Source organism: Podarcis raffonei, chromosome 16 (genome assembly GCF_027172205.1).
Source record: "Podarcis raffonei isolate rPodRaf1 chromosome 16, rPodRaf1.pri, whole genome shotgun sequence".
Lineage (NCBI taxonomy): Eukaryota > Metazoa > Chordata > Lepidosauria > Squamata > Lacertidae > Podarcis > Podarcis raffonei.
In genome coordinates this window covers 23,426,796-23,444,548 of record NC_070617.1, presented here as the reverse complement: position 1 = coordinate 23,444,548, position 17,753 = coordinate 23,426,796, and the positions used below count along the sequence as shown (strand labels likewise).

At 46.5% G+C, this 17,753-nt stretch overlaps 1 protein-coding gene across 4 annotated transcripts in view; it reads left to right on the top strand.

The window, feature by feature from the left end:
* The window catches only part of NF2 (NF2, moesin-ezrin-radixin like (MERLIN) tumor suppressor), an 89,033-nt gene that overhangs the window by 30,619 nt on the left and 40,661 nt on the right, over positions 1–17,753 (top strand). For all 4 annotated transcript variants that reach the window (XM_053369550.1, XM_053369552.1, XM_053369549.1 and 1 more), the window contains exons 5-10: positions 6,821–6,889; positions 8,139–8,221; positions 9,437–9,512; positions 10,925–11,059; positions 14,426–14,500; positions 17,179–17,292. In XM_053369550.1, coding sequence (XP_053225525.1) covers positions 6,821–6,889; positions 8,139–8,221; positions 9,437–9,512; positions 10,925–11,059; positions 14,426–14,500; positions 17,179–17,292 — 552 coding nt within the window. The remainder of the gene's footprint in view (positions 1–6,820; positions 6,890–8,138; positions 8,222–9,436; positions 9,513–10,924; positions 11,060–14,425; positions 14,501–17,178; positions 17,293–17,753) is intronic.

Here is a 17,753-nt window from a genome sequence, read left to right as displayed (position 1 = left end):
CCGGAACGAATTAAGTTCTTAACCCGAGGTACCACTGTATTCTACTCATGTTAAAAACATGCTGATTCCTGACCGTCCATGGGCTGGATTTAGAAGGTGATTGGGTCGGATCTGGCCCCCGGGCCTTAATTCGCCTAACCATGATCTAAATGGTAGTGCCATTTAGCACCACTGCACTGAGCAAAGACATTTTCTACTCACCTCGCTCCCATAAGAGGTAGTGATAGCCACCAACTTAGATGATGTTAAAAGAGAATTGGGCAAATTCATGAAGACTTTTAAGGTACTGGCCACGATGGCTATGCTCTGCCTCTGTTAGTGGGAGGCAATCATGCTTCTAAATACCAGTCGCTAGAAACTGCAGGTGGGGAGAGTTGTTCTTGCACTCAGGTCCTGCTTGCAGGTTTCCCACAAACATCTGGTTGGCCACTGTGAGAACAGGAGGCTGGGCTAGATGGGCTTTTGGCCTGATCCATCTGCTTCTTCTTACGTTCTTACGCATTGCAACATGTTTTCCTAGCTGTGCCGAATTTCATCGATTTTTGTGCCTGCTGTTTCTGTGCTTCGATTGATGAATGGATTGATTGCAATTTTATGATGATAATGATTGATCGCATGTTCCATCAGGTGTCTTATACTGAAAGGTGGCATAGAGATTATAGAAGCAATAATAAACATACTGATTCAAATCCACCTAGCCCCATAATCAATCTGTGATGGACCCTGGAGTTGCACTGATGAATCTGTTAAGAGCCCTCCCCATAATTTTTAGTATTTTCGACTGCCCGGAACTGTAAATCCATTTTCCTTGGACATAAATGCTTTGGACCACACCCTTCTCTTGGTGGTTGGGTTCCCCCCAAATATCTCTGCTCCTACCGAAACCAGTGGGGAGCTGTCAGGTGCCCAGCGCCTCCCTGGATGTTCCCTTACAAAGTTTCTTGCATAAATTGGAGTCTGAGTCAGATGCTGATGGGGCATTTCCTTTCGCATCTGTGCCTGCTCCAAATTTGGCACTTCCGCCTTGAAGCCCCTCTTTTCTCGCACCGAACGCCTTTTGCCGCCTTGAGGATGTGTGTGGGCAGCTTGTTGATGCTGATTGTCAAGCTCTGTAGTGTGTGTTGTCCCGCCCCCCCATCCTTGCTCAAAACTTTTAAATAGAGGCTGATTGAGAAGGATTCCTGACTTCCTGACTTCGCTTTATTTGATCATTTGTCTTGCTTAAAAAACCGCCATGCAGGACTCTCCTCCCCTCTGACTTTCCTCGTGGATGTTGAGGACATTCTTTGCATACCGGGGTTAATTACTGCATGAAATCACGTCCTGGCTTTATAAGTGAATGATGGCAGGACGCTGGCAGCTCTTTCATCGGCGGGCCAAAATGGAATCAAAATATTTCCGGTACATATATATCTATATCTAGATATATTACTTGTAAATGGCCTTCTCTTGGAACACCCGTTCAGGGGGCGTCTGTTACGTGGCCCTTTGTACTGAATTCCTTCTGCGTGTTCTATGGGAGCATCTGGCTTGAGTTCTTAATTTCCAAATTGACAGTTTCATCGGGCTTCTCGCTATTTGAAGGGTATCGGCTCAAAATGATGGATCGTATGAACCCTTGTGAGTAATAATTTTGGTGCTGTTTAGTGGCCCAATTTAGGTAAAAGAGCTTTTGGCAGGCAGATTGGCTGCTGTCTCCAGCTGCCCATCTAAATCTTGCTTACATGGATGAAAGGTTTTTTAAACTTTTTATTTTTCATGTACAGTGGGTGCCCGGGTTGCAAACGTTATCTGTGTGGGAGGCATGCTGCAATCTGCGCACGCTTGGGTTGCGATTTGGCGCTTCTGCGCACGCGCAAAGCGCGATTTAGCACTTCTGCACATGTGTGACAGCCGAAACCCGGAAGTAGCCCGTTCCAGTACTTCCGGGTTTTGGCGGGTCCGTAGCCCAAAAAACGCAACCTGAAGCGTCTGTAACCCGAGGTATGACTGTATAACTATAGCGTGTAAAAAAAAATCCACAATACATAGAAGCCCTTTTTCTTGTTACATTTACAAGGTGCTCAAGGCAGCATACAGAGCTCTCTTCCTCCCTGTTTTATCTTTACAACAACCCCACGAGGTAGGTCAGGCTAAGAGACAGTGATGGTCCCAAAGTCACCCAATGAGCTTCATGGCTGTGTGAGGATTTGAACCCGGGTCTCCCAGGTCTCAGTTCAGCACTCTAACCACTACACAAATACTGGCTTATATTTGGTTTGGTAGCAATTCTACCTTTTGTATCATTATTTTTAATAGGGGGAATCTGAAGAGCAGTGCACTGTTTCACTGCAGCATACCAGATCTCTCCAGGAAAGTTATTGTGATGCTGGTGTTGAGGCTCCAGTTTCACTAGGTCTTGACCCTGGTATGAGCCCGTGCCACTGTTCTACAAAATCATTTTCCACCTTTGCTTCGTTGCCGGTACTTGCTCTGTCCATTGGGGCCAAATTGCCATATTAAAGATTTTCCATTCTCTGTCTTCCGGTTTTCCAATTTCTTGGTCTTCCCTGTTGCATCTTATCTTGACTGATTTTCTGCCCCTGCTTTTCGCTGTTTTAGAATCTGTTAAAAATCCAGGGAAATTATGAGGGCGTTTCCTTTATTGGTAAGATGAAAATGCATTGCATATTAAGAAATTTACAAGGTGTTTATGCCCCCCACACATTCTAACCAATTATAGGCATGCATCTAAAGTATCTTTTCCTTCACACTGCATTCTTCTACTTCTTTTTGTAAAAGTAAAAATAAAAATCTGAATAAAAATGGTTGGGGTGTATGTGGGTGTGTATCCATTTTATTCCTGGTCACCTTAGATTTATTGTAATAATAACAATTTTGTATATGTACTGTGTGTGTATATATACTTAGTAAAGTTCAGAATAGGCAGTGTCTCCCCCCCCCCCCCCGAAACAAAAAAAACGATTCCTTCACACAAAATAGCCCTATTTACACACACACAAAAGCCTTCCTCAGACTTTTTGTAAAGGAAAACATGTTGAGATTACTGCTTGGCGATAGTCATTGTGCGTTTTCCCCTGAGCGGTTCCGCCCCACTCAAACCTTTGAGAAGGTTGCCCCAGCCCAATTTATTTTCCCCTGCTCTGTACTGCCAAATAGTTGTCAGACTTTTGTTCCCATATAATAGCTACAGAATCCTATTTTGCTACTGTTGTGTGGAAGATCTGCACCCTGAAAGGTATAGAAAACGGCATAAAGTCAACAGTTGCAGAATCTCCTGGAACTGGCATTGATGTGGAAGACTTCAGGAGAGCAGCTTGGTCAGAACTAGGGGTGGGCGAGAAATTCGGTTTGATATGCAATTCGGTGCATTCTTATCTAAATTTGCACATTCCAAAATGACAGGTGAGCCTTCAAGATTCGCAACCCTCCCAGTCTTCTGATACAGTTCTCCAACCCAAAAATGGTGTACAAAACACATATATTAGGGGGAAGGCTGCACAAAAATGCATATATTAAGAACATAGGAAAAGACTGCTGGATCAGGTCCATAGCCCATCTAGTCTAGCATCCTGTTTTCACAGTGGCCAATCAGATGCCCCCATGGGAAACCCACAAGCAAAATATGAGCACCAAGTCTCCTTTCCTGTGGCTTCCAGCAACTGGTATTCAGAAACATGGCTGCCTCCAACTGTGGAGGTGGAGCATAGCCATCCTGGCTAGCAGCCATCGAGAGCCTTCTCCTCCAGAAATTTGTGCAGTCCTCTTTTAAAGCCATCCAAGTTGGCAGTCATCACTGCTTCCTGTGGGAATGAGTTCCATAGGTTAACCCTTGCGCTGCGGGAAGGAGTCTTTTACTTTACCTGTCCCGAATCTTCCATCTTCCAGCTTCCTTGGACATGCACGGATGTGCTTAAGTTTGGGCACGCTCTGTAGTTGCAACTGCACCAGGGGTGGGCAGCCTCAGGCCTGTGGGCCAAATGCAGCCCTGCAGGCCTCTCTGTAGGGGCTGCTTGGGACTCTAGCTCTGCTCCTCCTCCCAAGTGCTTTTGCCCATATGGAACATAGAATCATAGAGCTGGAAGGGACTCATATGGATCTTAGAATCATAGAGTTGGAAGGGACTCATATGGACCATAGAATCATAGAGTTGCAAGGGACTCATATGGACCATAGAATCATAGAGTTGCAATGGACTCATATGGAACATAGAATCATAGAATCATAGTTGGAAGGGACTCATCTAGGCCAACCCCCTGCAATGTAGGAATACGCAGCTGTCCCAAATGAGGATCAAACCTGCAACCTTGGTGTTATTGGCTCTAACCAGCTGAGCTATCCCTTCATGTCCTTGAACTGCAGCAATGCCTCTTCCTTCCCTGGATGGAGAGATGTGTGCGGTGTGCATTTGTGTGAGTGTATCCAACATGCAACATTGCCTACTAACATAAGTGTTGCATCCATTACTCTCCACACGTTTTACTTTTAGCCCTGCCTGCCACTGAAAGGTTGCCCACAAGTAGGGATGGGGTTCACTGTTCTGTACCTGTTCATCTTTTGATCACATTGTCATTTCTCAAACTCGGCCTGCAGTGATTCGCTGAATGTGTATGATCTCTTGCAAAAATAGTGTTATTATTCTTCATTCTCCTGACGGTGGCATGGTTGCCTCTTGCATAGAATGCATTTCCCTAATATGTGCATATTTTTCGCTATTTGCAGTACCCGCTGCTGTTATTGATTGCCCATCCTCAAGTAGCCATCTGGCCCCAGGGGGTGGGAAAACAAAACAAAAGATTTAAAATCAATATCTGCGGGCGAATGGCACAGGCCATCAGCAGGACATCTTCTATGGGGAAAAAACATTTAACATATCTTCCCCCTTCCTCTTCTTCTTGAAAGCTTGTAAAAATCCTCTTTTTTTAAAAAAAAAAAGTTGTTGTTTCCTCTTCTGCATGAGAAATAAATGAAAAACACGATATTAATATATGCTGACGAGAGTACAGAAAACTTGTGTGCTTTGAAATGCCCTCGGTTTTGTACAGCAGTGTGTGAGACTGTGCCTCTGGGGAACTCAGAGAATAATTCTTCTAAAATTAAAAAGTGAGATTCTGATTTTAAGGTTTTGTGGGATTGGAATGAGGCAAGAAGCTTTAGCCAACACAGGCTTGGAGGTGGGCGGTGGGAAGCTGCATTGACCCCACCACAGTCAAAGTCCATAGTTGGATTGCACTATGCCTTCTTCAACAGAGGAGAGAATTGTCTTCTGGTCTGATGATTAAATGAATAAAACTTTACAATAATCAGAAGGTCATTTTCTGGCCTGTTAAGATAATTTATCAATGCGGATTACGACGTTAAAATGCATTATATTTTTTTAAAGTTGAAAGCAACTTACAATCATAAATATAAGAGGGGTCCTAAAAAATATGCACCTAAATTGGCAATTTAACTTATATGCAGAATTCATCATGCGAAAGGCTGGGCTGGATGAATCCCTAGCCGGAATTAAGATTGCCGGAAGAAATATCAACAACCTCAGATATGCAGATGACACAACCTTGATGGCAGAAAGTGAGGAGGAATTAAAGAACCTTTTAATGAGGGTGAAAGAGGAGAGCGCAAAATATGGTCTGAAGCTCAACATCAAAAAAACCAAGATCATGGCCACTGGTCCCATCACCTCCTGGCAAGTAGAAGGGGAAGAAATGGAGGCAGTGAGAGATTTTACTTTCCTGGGCTCCATGAGCACTGCAGATGGTGACAGCAGTCACGAAATTAAAAGACGCCTGCTTCTTGGGAGAAAAGCAATGACGGGCCTAGACAGCATCTTGAGAAGTAGAGACATCACCTTTCCAACAAAGGTTCGTATAGTTAAAGCCATGGTTTTCCCAGTAGTGATGTATGGAAGTGAGAGCTGGACCATAAAGAAGGCTGATCGCCGAAGAATTGATGCTTTTGAATTCTGGTGCTGGAGGAGACTCTTGAGAGTCCCCTGGACTGCAAGAAGATCAAACCTATCCATTCTGAAGGAAATCAGCCCTGAGTGCTCACTGGAAGGACAGATTGTGAAGCTGAAGCTCCAATACTCTGGCCACCTCATGAGAAGAGAAGACTCCCTGGAGAAGACCCTGATGTTGGGAAAGATGGAGGGCACAAGGAGAAGGGGACGACAGAGGACGAGATGGTTGGACAGTGTTCTCGAAGCTACCAGCATGAGTCTGACCAAACTGCGGGAGGCAGTGGAGGACAGAGGTGCCTGGCGTGCTCTGGTCCATGGGGTCACGAAGAGTCGGACACGACTAAACGACTAAACAACAACAAATTGGCAATTTAATTGTTACTGGTGTGGTGTAATGGTTAGTGTTGGACTGTGATCTGGGAGACTGGGAGACTCAGTCCTGAAGCTCGTCTTGGGCCGGTCATCATCTCTTAGCCTAACCTACCTTGCAGGGTTGTTGTGAGGGTGAAACGGGGGGTGCGGAGGAGAACCATGTACACCACCTTGAGCTCACTGGAAAATAAAGGTGGTAAATACATATAATAATAATAATACATAAATTAATTTTTTCAAAAACAGGGTAAAGAGGTGCATCTTCAGCATTGTCCGGAAACTGTATAACGAGAGTGCTGGATGCACCTCTGTTGCATTCAGCGGACGAGTTTGGGAGTTGGGACCTTGACCCTTCCCTAACAGCTATTTCTTCCTCTTCATGCACCAGGGCCTGTCTCTGTCTCTGTCTCTTTGTGCACCAGGGCTGGATAAGTACCCCCCGTTTTAACACTACACATCTCTGTTTTGTGTTCCCCCCCCCTCCAGTACGGTGACTACGACCCCACTGTTCACAAGCGTGGCTTCTTGGCCCAAGAAGAGTTGCTTCCAAAGCGGGTAAGGCTCTGTCTTGCTCAGTCAGACATGGGCAAAGGCGGAGAGGCCTCAGATCTTAGGCAGAGAGCAGCATGTCAGGCCTGAAGCCCCAAAGAGCTGCTGCCGATCAGTGTATGCTGAGCTAGAGGGACGAGTTGGTCTCCTTCGGCATAAGGCAGCTTGCTGGCTTCGTTGGACATGAGATGGCTGTTAAATGATAGCAGAACATTAGAATTGCCTTTTCCCCAAACACACTTTCCAGATTGGGCTCTCAGGGGCAGAACATCTGCCTTGCATGCAGGGGGGTTTCAGGTTTTATCCCCAGCATTTCCAGGTAGGGTTGGAGAAGATTTCCTATCTGAGCTGCTGCCAGCCAGTGTAGACAGTATTGAGCTAGATATACAAAGGCCCTGACTATATAAGGCAGATCCCTACAGCTCAGGCTTCCTCAAACCCAGCCCTCCAGATGTTTTGAGACTACTATTCCCATCATCCCTGACCACTGGTCCTGCTAGCTAGGGGTCATGGGAGTTGCAGGCCAAAAACATCTGGGGGGCTGAGTTTGAGGAAGCCTGCTACAGCTGATGGGAGCTGTGGTCCCAAAAGCACCTGGAGGGTAGATTTCTTTAGGGCTTGAAGAAGCCTAATTGTCTGTCTACCTGGGCTAATAATGTAATTGTAATGAACTGTCATTTGATGAACAGGAAGTGGTTTGTTTCCCTACTTTGTTGAGATGCAAAGATGCATACCTTGGTTGGAAAAGGCAAGTAAGGCGCCATGTCCATGCCTCTGTCTGTCTGCTTCAGTTACTTATATTGGGCAACAGTGGCTCAAAGACAATACAGTACCACTTGATGAGCCATCCTGCGGGATGTGGCATTTCAAACATGGTCTAACTTTGACCATTAGCCTGCACTGTCCATTTCTGAGACAAAACTGCAGGTAGGTGGGGCTCCACTGAGCTAAGCTACTTTATAGATCCTAGAATCCTAGAATGCAGAATTGGGACTCCCAGCCCAAACACCTGCAAACATAGCTAAAGACTCCCTCCCAGATGGCCATCCAACCTCTGCTTAAAAACCTCGGAGAGGTATTCCAGCTCTTTAACCTCAGAAAGTTCTCCCCAATGTTTAATTGGAATCACCTTTCTTGTAATTTGAATCCATTGGTTTGGGTCCAGCCCTCGAGAGCAGCAGAAAACAAGCTTGCTCCATCTTCCATGTGACAGCCCTTCAGATATTTGAAGATGGCTTTGTGTCTTGCTCTTCAGGTGATAAACTTATACCAAATGACCCCGGAAATGTGGGAAGAAAGAATAACAGCTTGGTATGGCCAACATCGAGGCAGAGCCAGGTGAGTCTTTGCATCCTCAGTGCCCTTTTCATAGCACTTCGAGGGGTTCCAATCTAGTGGTATATAAATTTTACGAAATAAATAGTAACTGGCATACCAACCAAAGTTTTTACATTCATAACCATGAGAGCTGAAAATCTGAAAATTTGTAGGATTCTGAAAAATCTTAAGAGTTGATGTGCAGCCTGCCCTGAAAGCAGAATCTCATGTCCTTTGTTTTAAGGATGGCAGCAAAGCATAGGTCTGATCAGGGAATAATGGACAAGTAACTTATGCTTGTGACCTAGAGAAGGGATCATTGTGGAAGTCCTATTAGACGTCTCTGAGACAAGTATAGAAAATGGGTAGCCTCTTGTTACCTTATTTTGTTCTGCTCCTTTCCCTCCATAATAGTGGAGGCTGACCCAATAGGGCAAATGGGACAGTTCCCCACCAGTCTCCCTTTTTATTTACAACCAGCCCATGGGGTGGCCTTGCATCTCATTGGCTCTGGTTCTGCCTACTTTTGGTACCTCTGCCTTCTGCCCTTTGAGTATCAGTAGCACCAACCACTACTGTACCCCACAACACAGCAGTGGGCAACTCTTTCTTTTCACTAAGGGTGATCAACTATGCCCCTGAAATTTAGGGTGTTCGGGAAGGGGGAAAATAAAAATATTTCCTTTGCTGAACATCCATTTTAACAGAAATTAGGATGCAGTAAACCTGCAGGAAGGGATTTGCTGTGGATCTTTTTTTGCTTATATCTCTTACATATAATAAAAAGGGAAGGTTGTCATCATGTAGCAGTTTGCTTGGCCACTGATAGGTGGTGATGGGCACTATGGTGTGACAATAGACTTCTCAGAGCTGCTGGGGCAGTGGAGGAGGGAGAAAGAGGCAGGCAGGCAGCTGCAAATGGAGGTGTGTTTCTTTTTTGCCAGGTAGGGTGGTTTAGGTGAGGTGCAAGGGAGGATTAAGGTTGGCCAGAGGGGTGTTGTTGCCAGACAGAGTTGGCAAGCAAAGTGAGCGGCAGCACAGCCTCTAGTCTGTGTGTGTGCTTGTGTTTGTGTAATACCTTGAGACCATCTTGAGCATGCTGTGTAATATCTCTGTGAAGCTAAGAACCTGTCTTATTCCTTTGTTCTCTCTCAGTCTCCTGCATATTCCATATGGTCCCGTTTCTGTCAAGCTTTTGCAGCTCTAAACTGTCTGCCCCACTGTTCACATTTACAGGGATGAAGCTGAAATGGAGTACCTGAAGATTGCCCAGGACCTTGAGATGTACGGCGTGAACTACTTTGCGATCCGGGTAAAAGCCCCAAGTTTTGCATTGCACTTTTTTTTGGTGGTGGGGGTTGTTTGAGGGCAGGAGGCCGAACAAAAGAAGAGGGGAACCAGTTGTGTAGAAGGACTCTGGTCAGCAGACTCTGGCTTTGCTAAAGCTTCCTTCCGTAATGCAGAGGAGAGTTTGATGCAGAACCTTTGATGTACTGGCAGCTTTCCTGCCGTAGCCTTACCTGCAACCAGGAAAGGGCCGCTGAGAGGCTTCCCCAGGGGGATGAATGAGTCACTGCTGCTGCAGTTCATTCTTCCTCGGGAAGCCTGAGTGCTCTAGCTCTGCCTCCTCCTGCCCTCCCTCTTTGGCCAGGTTGATCCTGTAGAACAAAGCTTTTTGGATTTGTGGGCACATTTGCAAATGGAATATACACTATCGTGAGCAACACACACACACCATAACTTATTCCATTGGCTTTTTTCAACCTTAATTCAGGGAAGAGATGTAGTTCGATGGAAGAGCATTACTTTGCATGCAAAAGGTCCCAGGTTCAATCGCCAGAGTCTCCAGTTAGGGCTGGGCATTTTCCCTATGTGACTGAAACCACGGAGAGCCGCTGCCGGTCAGTGTAGACAATATGCAGCTTGATGGAGCAAGGCTCTGACTTCACATCAAATACCAAGCATAAAACTAAAAGGAAGAAAAGAAAATACTTCTGATTCTTTGTCTATCTGCTTTATAGACTTCTGCAAAACCCTTGCTCCATAATAGCACCCAACTCTTCTGCTTTCTATAGACCAACATTTTTTCAGTCTCCGATCCAGCTTCATTTTACATTTTTGTGCAAAAGTCCATAAGGTGCCTTGTAGCAAGGCTCTGAATTCATATAAGGCAGCTTCGTGTGTGTGTGTTAAGTGAAGGGCTGGAGCTCAGTGGTAGAGTGTCTGCTTTGCATGCAGAAAGTCCCAGGTTCAATGCCTGGCATCTCCTGGAAGATCTAGGAGAGATTTCCTACCTGGAACCCTGAAGAGCCACGGCCAGGCAGCGGAGGCAATACTGAGCCAGATGGACCAATGGTCTGATCAGCATAAGGCAGCATCCTATGCTCCTAAATTTTTATAGGGGAGACAATTTGACCAGGGGAAACCTGTAAGCACAAGGGAAAGCCTCTGTGTGTGCCTGTGCACCCAACGGGTGCTGCATTGGCAACCCTTACCGTAGAATTGTTGGGCCATGGTTGGATAGACTTAGGTGGGATTCATGTGTCAGATTCGGTGAGCCATTTCAAATGGAGACAATGTAGAATTTGGAAGGGACCCCGACGGTCATCTAGTCCAACCCCTTGCAATGCAGGAATCTCAAATAAAAAAATTAAAAAAAAGGATCCATGACAGATGGCTATGCAACCTCTGTTTAAAAAACATCAAATGTTCTCTCTTCTTTAGAATAAGAAAGGAACAGAGCTGCTGCTGGGCGTGGATGCCTTGGGCCTGCACATATATGATATGGAAAACAGGCTGACCCCCAAAATTTCATTTCCGTGGAATGAGATTCGGAACGTCTCTTACAGCGATAAGGAGGTAAGGCACACTCCTCTTGTCCTCCCCTCCCGGTGTCTCTGTCCAAGTGCTGAATTGAGAAAGCGGCCTCATGCACCTATTCCTTCCTGCTGCCGGTTTCCAGGATACTTTAGGGGAAGCCATGCAGTGGAAGTGGTTAGAGGGTCAGACAAGCACCTGGGAGACCAAGGTTCGAATCCTTACTTGGCCATGTGAAGCTTGGGCCTATCACAATCTCTGAGCCTAACCTGCCTCTCAGGGCTGCTGTGGGGGTTAAATGAGGAGGGGGAGATCCACGTCTGCCACCTTGAGCTCCTTGCAGGGAGAAAGGTGGAATGTAAAGACAACAAACAAACAGCTGTTAAAGCACTAAAAGAGTACATTAAATGTACAGTGTACACGGGTGGCGCTGTGGTCTAAACCACTGAGCCTCTTTGGTTTGCCGATCAGAAGGTTAGCGGTTCGAATCCTTGTGATGCGGTGAGCTCCTGTTGCTCTGTCTCAGCTTCTGCCAACCTAGTAGTTTGAAAGCACGCCAGTGCAAGTAGATAAATAGGTACCGCTGCAGTGGGAAGGTAAATGGTGTTTCCGTGCACTCTGGTTTCCGTCACAGTGTCCTGTTGTGCCAGAATTGGTTTAGTCATGCTCGCCACATGGCCTGGCAAGTTGTCTGTGGACAAACGCCGGCTCCCTCGGCCTGAAAGCAAGATGAGCACTGCAACCCCATAGTCTCCTTTGACTGGACTTAACTGTCCAGGGGTCCTTTACCTTTACCTGCATACAGTGTATATAAATAATAATAATAATAATAATAATAATAATAATAATAATAATAATGCCCTTTTGACTGTGGTCTGTCTGGCACAGGGATGGCCAGAATGGCTGCACCTTGCCTCCCATCAACCCTGGACAACATGGCCAGGAGGCAGGGATGATGGGAGTTGTAGTCCAACAGCGTCTAACTTGCGCCATGCTGGCTATCCCTGATATAGCAGGACTGCAGAGAATCCCTTAACCTCCTGGACTCTGCAGTTCTTTAAAAACAGTCACCGTTTTTAATTGGTACAGCGGTTCCTCGCTCCCCTGTCCTGGAAAACATTGACTGCAGTTTTCTTTCTTTTAAGACTGATGCAAACAGTGCAATGCAGACAAAATTAGCAGCGGCTTTTTTCTTTTTTGGTGGGAGGCGGGCAGGAAAAGGGAGGATTGATAACATTTAAACATTATCTGGTGAGGGCCAAGAGCTTAAGGCGTTCTACTTCAGTTATTATTGCTGAAGCTTGAAGCAATTAGTTTAGTGCTCTTTTTTAAAAATTGCAGTTTTGGATGCATAATCCTATTACAGTTAGCATTCTTGCGAGATCCTTTTCCCCTCTCCCTTTTCTGGCTTTACACAAGTTTTATCAGTTATGCTCCCCCCCACCTTCCCTCCGATAACACTGCACAGTATTCCACCAGGAATTGAGAGGCCCAGGACCTCGTCTGCTGGGCCTGGAACATAATAGCCTGTAATAGAGCCGCCCCTCGAGGGAAGGATCTGTCATCTTTTATCACATCAATAATCCTCGTAATAAGACGGCCGCAAGCGAGATGTGACACGATAGTAAGCGGGGCTTAATAGTGGCGCAGGACAGCTGTACCGAAACATCAGAGGTGTTTAATCTAGTGTGTCTATTATCAAGCGCACGTCTGGGACTGCAGTGGTCCTCGTGGCTGGCAGCAAATCCTCAGGGATTTCCCCCCACTGCCAGAGTTGAGATCTGAGGCTCAGTGCTGCTGTTTCGTCCTATTATTTGTTTTGTTTATTGATTGTGTTTAAATCCCACCTCCCCGCCCCCAAGGAGCTCAAGGTGGTGTTTCTGGTTCACCCCTGTCCCCCATTTAATCCCCACGATGACCCCGTGAGGTAGGCTAGGCTCACTGGCCCAAGGTCACATAGTGACCTTTACGGCCGAGTCGGCATTTGAACCCTGGTCTCCCAGGTTCTAGTCCAACACTCTAACCACTACACAGCACTGCAGCTCTGCTTCCCATTCTAGGCAGGCGGGCGACTCACCTGGCAAAACTGTTAGAATTCCTGCTCCGTGATTGCAGTCATGGGATTTTTGTCTATCACGTGACAGTGTATGTTTTGACTCCACAGAGTGGGAAGTGACGGAGACAGGATGTTTGTGTTACTGTGTTCCGTGAAGTGGGACTATTGTTCTTTGTTCTTTTTCTCTTTGCTGTCTGATGCTAGAGAGAGAGGGAGCCATGTTGCAGTGCTCCGTGTGTGTTTATATGTAAATAAAGTAGATTAGCCAAAATGCTGAGTTGCTGAGGTCTGTTACGCAAGCTGCGAAGACTCTGCGGATCCCTAAGTGTGCCGGTGTCTGTTGGCATCAGTCGCTGTGATGTTCGGGCAGAAGAAAGCTTTTGAAGCTCCTGAACGATCGACCAGGAGGGAGAGAACATGCCAGTCGGGCATGTGTCTCTGCCAGGGTCCTACTCGAGTGTAGGACGAGCTCCTGACAGAAACAACCCAACACGCTTCTTTGCTAAGAAAAGAGACAGGCTAGCACTCTTTCTCCCTCTCTCCATGCACTGAGAAATAAGATTTTTTATTCAGTGTGGCCTGTGAGCAAAGAATGCCTTGATTTCCACTTTACCTGGGTATTCCGAGTGAGGGGAGGATGAAAGAACAGATCTCTCAAATTGGCCGCCACAAATTTTGCTGCAGTGGCTACTGGCTGGATTCTAGGCATTTGTTTGATTTGTCCTCTATCGCTCTTCTCCTTTGCTTACTGGCTTTGCTATGGGATCTAAGTTTGTGGGGTGTGAAAATGGCTGGAGAACACTGAACTTCCCTAACCCGAGGGAGTGATTGTCCTTTGACTGATTCTGTGTTGGCAGGTAGCCGGAAAGTAAAACTTCAAGGTGCATTCACCTTTAAAAGGAAAGGCTGTAGCTCAGAGTGTGGAGGGTCTACTTTTCACACAGAAGGTCCCAGCTATCTCTTCCTAGGGATGGGAATGTCCCCTGCCTGAAACCCTGTCAGTCAGAGTAAACAGTATTGAGCTAGATGGATCCAAGGTTCTGACTCAGTATGGACCAGGGTTCTGACCCATAGCTCAGTGCCTAGAGCATATGCTTTACATGCAAAGGGTTCTTCCAAGTTCAGTGCCAGGTAGGCTTGGGGAAAAGGCTCCCTACTTGAAACTCATGAGAGCTGCTGCCAGTCAGTGTTGGCAGTACTGGGCCGGATGGACCACTGCTCTGACTTGGTATAAGAGAGATTCTGGCGCTCCTTTCCGATGCGCATAAGACTGGGCTCAGCTATCAGGGCACACCCCTCTTCCTCTATTTCATTTTCACTCCACTCTTTGACAACTTCTTCCTCCCTCGCAGTTTACGATAAAGCCTCTGGACAAAAAGATTGACGTCTTCAAATTCAACTCTTCAAAGCTGCGTGTGAATAAGCTGGTAAGTCTGAAGGAGGATGCAAGAGTTGCATTGTGGCAGCCTCTCTGCTGAGCAGCCAGGCATCCTTCCAAGGCAAAGTGGCCCCAGGCTGCACGAAATGCTGGTGTGCAGGAGATGAAACAGATGATGGCTCTGGGGGGCTGGAAAGGCACAAATCGCACTGCAGACCTAGAGAGCCTGATGCCCTCCAGATGTTATGGGATGCAACTCCCACCAGCCTCAGCCCAGCTGTATGATGCTGCTTGGCATGCAGAAGGTCCCTGGTTCAGTCCCCAAAAGCATCTCCAGGTAAGGGCTGGAAGAGATGCCCTGCCTGAAACCCTGGAGAGCCACTGCCAGTCAGTGTAGACAGTACTGAGCTATATGGCCCTATTTATAGAAAAAGAGAGAGAGCGCATGAGACTCTTAATCTCAGGGTGTTGGGGGGGAAGAGAGAGAGAGAGAGAGAGAGAGAGAGAGAGAGAGAAAGAAAGAAAGAAAGAAAGAAAGAAAGAAAGAAAGAGAAAGAAAGAAAGCAGGCAGACAGGCAGGCAGGCAGGCAGGATGGAAGGATGGAAGGATGGATGGAAGGAAGGAAGGAAGGAAGGAAGGAAGGGCATAGCAGCAGGCTTCTGGCTATATATATATATATATATATATATATAGCATGAGACTCTTAATCTCAGGGTGGGTGGGTGTGGAAAGAGAGAAAGTGGATAGTAGCAGCAAGCTTCTCAATGGTTTTGTGAGTGACTCTTTCTCTTGCATGAAAGGCTGGGAACAAGCCCGCCATTGTTGCTGCAACAGCAGCAGCAGCAGAGGCCTGGCTTTGTCTGAATAGCTGGCAGATTCTGCTTGGAAAATTGGTCTCTTGGAGTGCTGGGGAAACTGCAAGCTCTGTGGTCAAACACTGTGCTCAGGGCCTCCATTGTTTTTCCTCCCTACTCCTCCCGCTGATCCCCATTCAAGAGCCGTGTATAAAGGGGGTTCGTCTCCTTTCCTCATTTTCACCCAGAGTTTTTTCTGAGCTAACCCTTCAAGGATCGGTCTGCCTTATAGAGACAGCTAATTTCCAACCCACTCATGTGTTTATTATTTATTGGAGAACTGCTGCCAGTCCGTCTGCATCAATATGATGCCCTACAGATGTTCTGGACTACAAATCTCAACTACCCCAGCCAGTGCAGCCATGCGATGTTGGGGCCGATGGGAGTTGGCTGAAGATGGGAGATGGCACATCCATTGCACTAAATAGCCATATTGTTTTTTAATTGCATTTTAATATTTAAATCCCCACCTTCCCTCCAAGAAGCTCAAGGTGGTGTGCATGGTTCTCTTCCTCCCCACCTTATCCTCACAGCTACCCTACGAGGTAGATTAGGCTGAAAGGGAATGGCCCATGTTCACCCTACGGGCTTCATGGCTGAGCCAGGGATTTGAACCCTGATCTCCCAGGTCCTCGTGCAGCACTCTTAACCACTATGCCACCACTGACTCTCTTTCTCATTTTGCATTTTATTGTACTGCAATTTGAATTGGAATAAAATACCAAGGATAAGTAACAAAGGAAGCAATAAAACACTGAGCAAAGCTCAGCTCTGCCCTCGCTGGTCTTGAAAGGATCCTTTAAAAAAGCCCCATATGTCCAGAGACTTTGCGCCTGCCCATTGGGGGGATATAGGAAGCTCTGAACACATATTTTTTAAATGTCCCTTTTACGATGAGGCACTTAGAGATACCATTGACCCCCTGCTGGTGAGGTTTGCTGACCTCCCAGAAAAGCAAAAATTTGATCTTCTCCTGTTAGGCAAAGATCACAAGACGACCCGGATGGTCGCCAGATTCTGCACACAGATCTGTAGGCGCAGACCACCCCCCAATTCAAACTAGTTTGTTAAGAAAATTCCCAAACTCGGATCCACGGGTGACTCTGGGTCATTTCTCTACAGAAGTTTATCTTAAATTTTAATGTGTTTATACGCCTAACACATTTTAAACTTTAAATCCATTGGTGTATATTGTTTTAAATGTTTGTTTTGCTTTTGGGATTGTAGTCCCATTTGTGTTTCACAAGCTAGCCAAAACGCTGAGCTAGACGCACCAGCAATCTAATGGCAGAAGGCAGGTTACTAGGTTACCATTTACCATTTGTTTAGAATCATGAGGTCTAGAATCTTCCTTTTCTTTTCATTGGGAAGAGTTTCTTTTCATTGGCAGAGTCTCAGGTTTGATCCTTAGCATTTCTAGGTAGGGTCGGGAAAGACAGCCAGCCAGTGTAGACTATGGAATGGGGGAAGCTGTGGTCTTTCAGATATTATTGGACTGTGGGTTCAGCCTCAGCCAACATAGGCAGTAGTCAGGAATGACAGGAGTTGTGATCCAACAACATCTAAAGGACCACAGCATCACCACTCCTGATGTAAACAAAGCTAGATGTCCCAATGGTCTGATTCGGTATAAGGCATCTTCCTATGATGGTCACGTGTGTCTGATCTAGACATTACAGTTGCTACACGGAAGCCACCAGAAACAGTTCTTCCTTGGCATTATTGACAGCTGTGGCATGTCTCAACATGGTGGGGTCGGCATGCAGTTCTGTGCAACAAGGTGGAGTAGAGGACAAAAGTGTTTTGCTTTCAAATGCTTTGTGGCATGAACACAAACTTGCCATCGTCTTCTCTTCTTATTGGCTGGACCAGATCCTGCAGCTGTGCATTGGAAACCACGACCTGTTCATGAGGAGGAGGAAAGCAGACTCCCTGGAAGTCCAGCAGATGAAAGCCCAGGCCCGGGAGGAGAAGGCCAGGAAACAGGTCAGAGAAAGGGAGGGTCCTGTTCCTTTCTTAACAACTATTTGAATTGCTCACTCGGGATCTCTCCAGAGAAAACTGCGAACGTTCGGCACCTGCGGGCGAGAGCTGACAATCCCAGGCAAATTTTGCAGATTTCTGGAAACTCGGGGCAGGGCAGTTTTAAAGTTGCATAACAGAGGGATTCAGTGCTGCAGCTGTGCTAGTGGAAGCCCGTTGTGCAACAGATTGGGCAGCCTCTTGTGCATAGAGATAGCAGCAACTGGCTTATGCATTCTTTCAAAGAGTACAGCAAAGGTGCCTGCCTGATGTCAACAGGCAGGGAGTTCCAAAGTGTAGATACCGCCGCACTAAGATTGTGTTTCTACAAATGCGGAACGGGTGTTATGTGGAACCTGTAACGCTGCCTGTTCCACAGATCAGTGTGTTTTGAGTTGGCATATATGGGGTGAGGCAATGGTTCT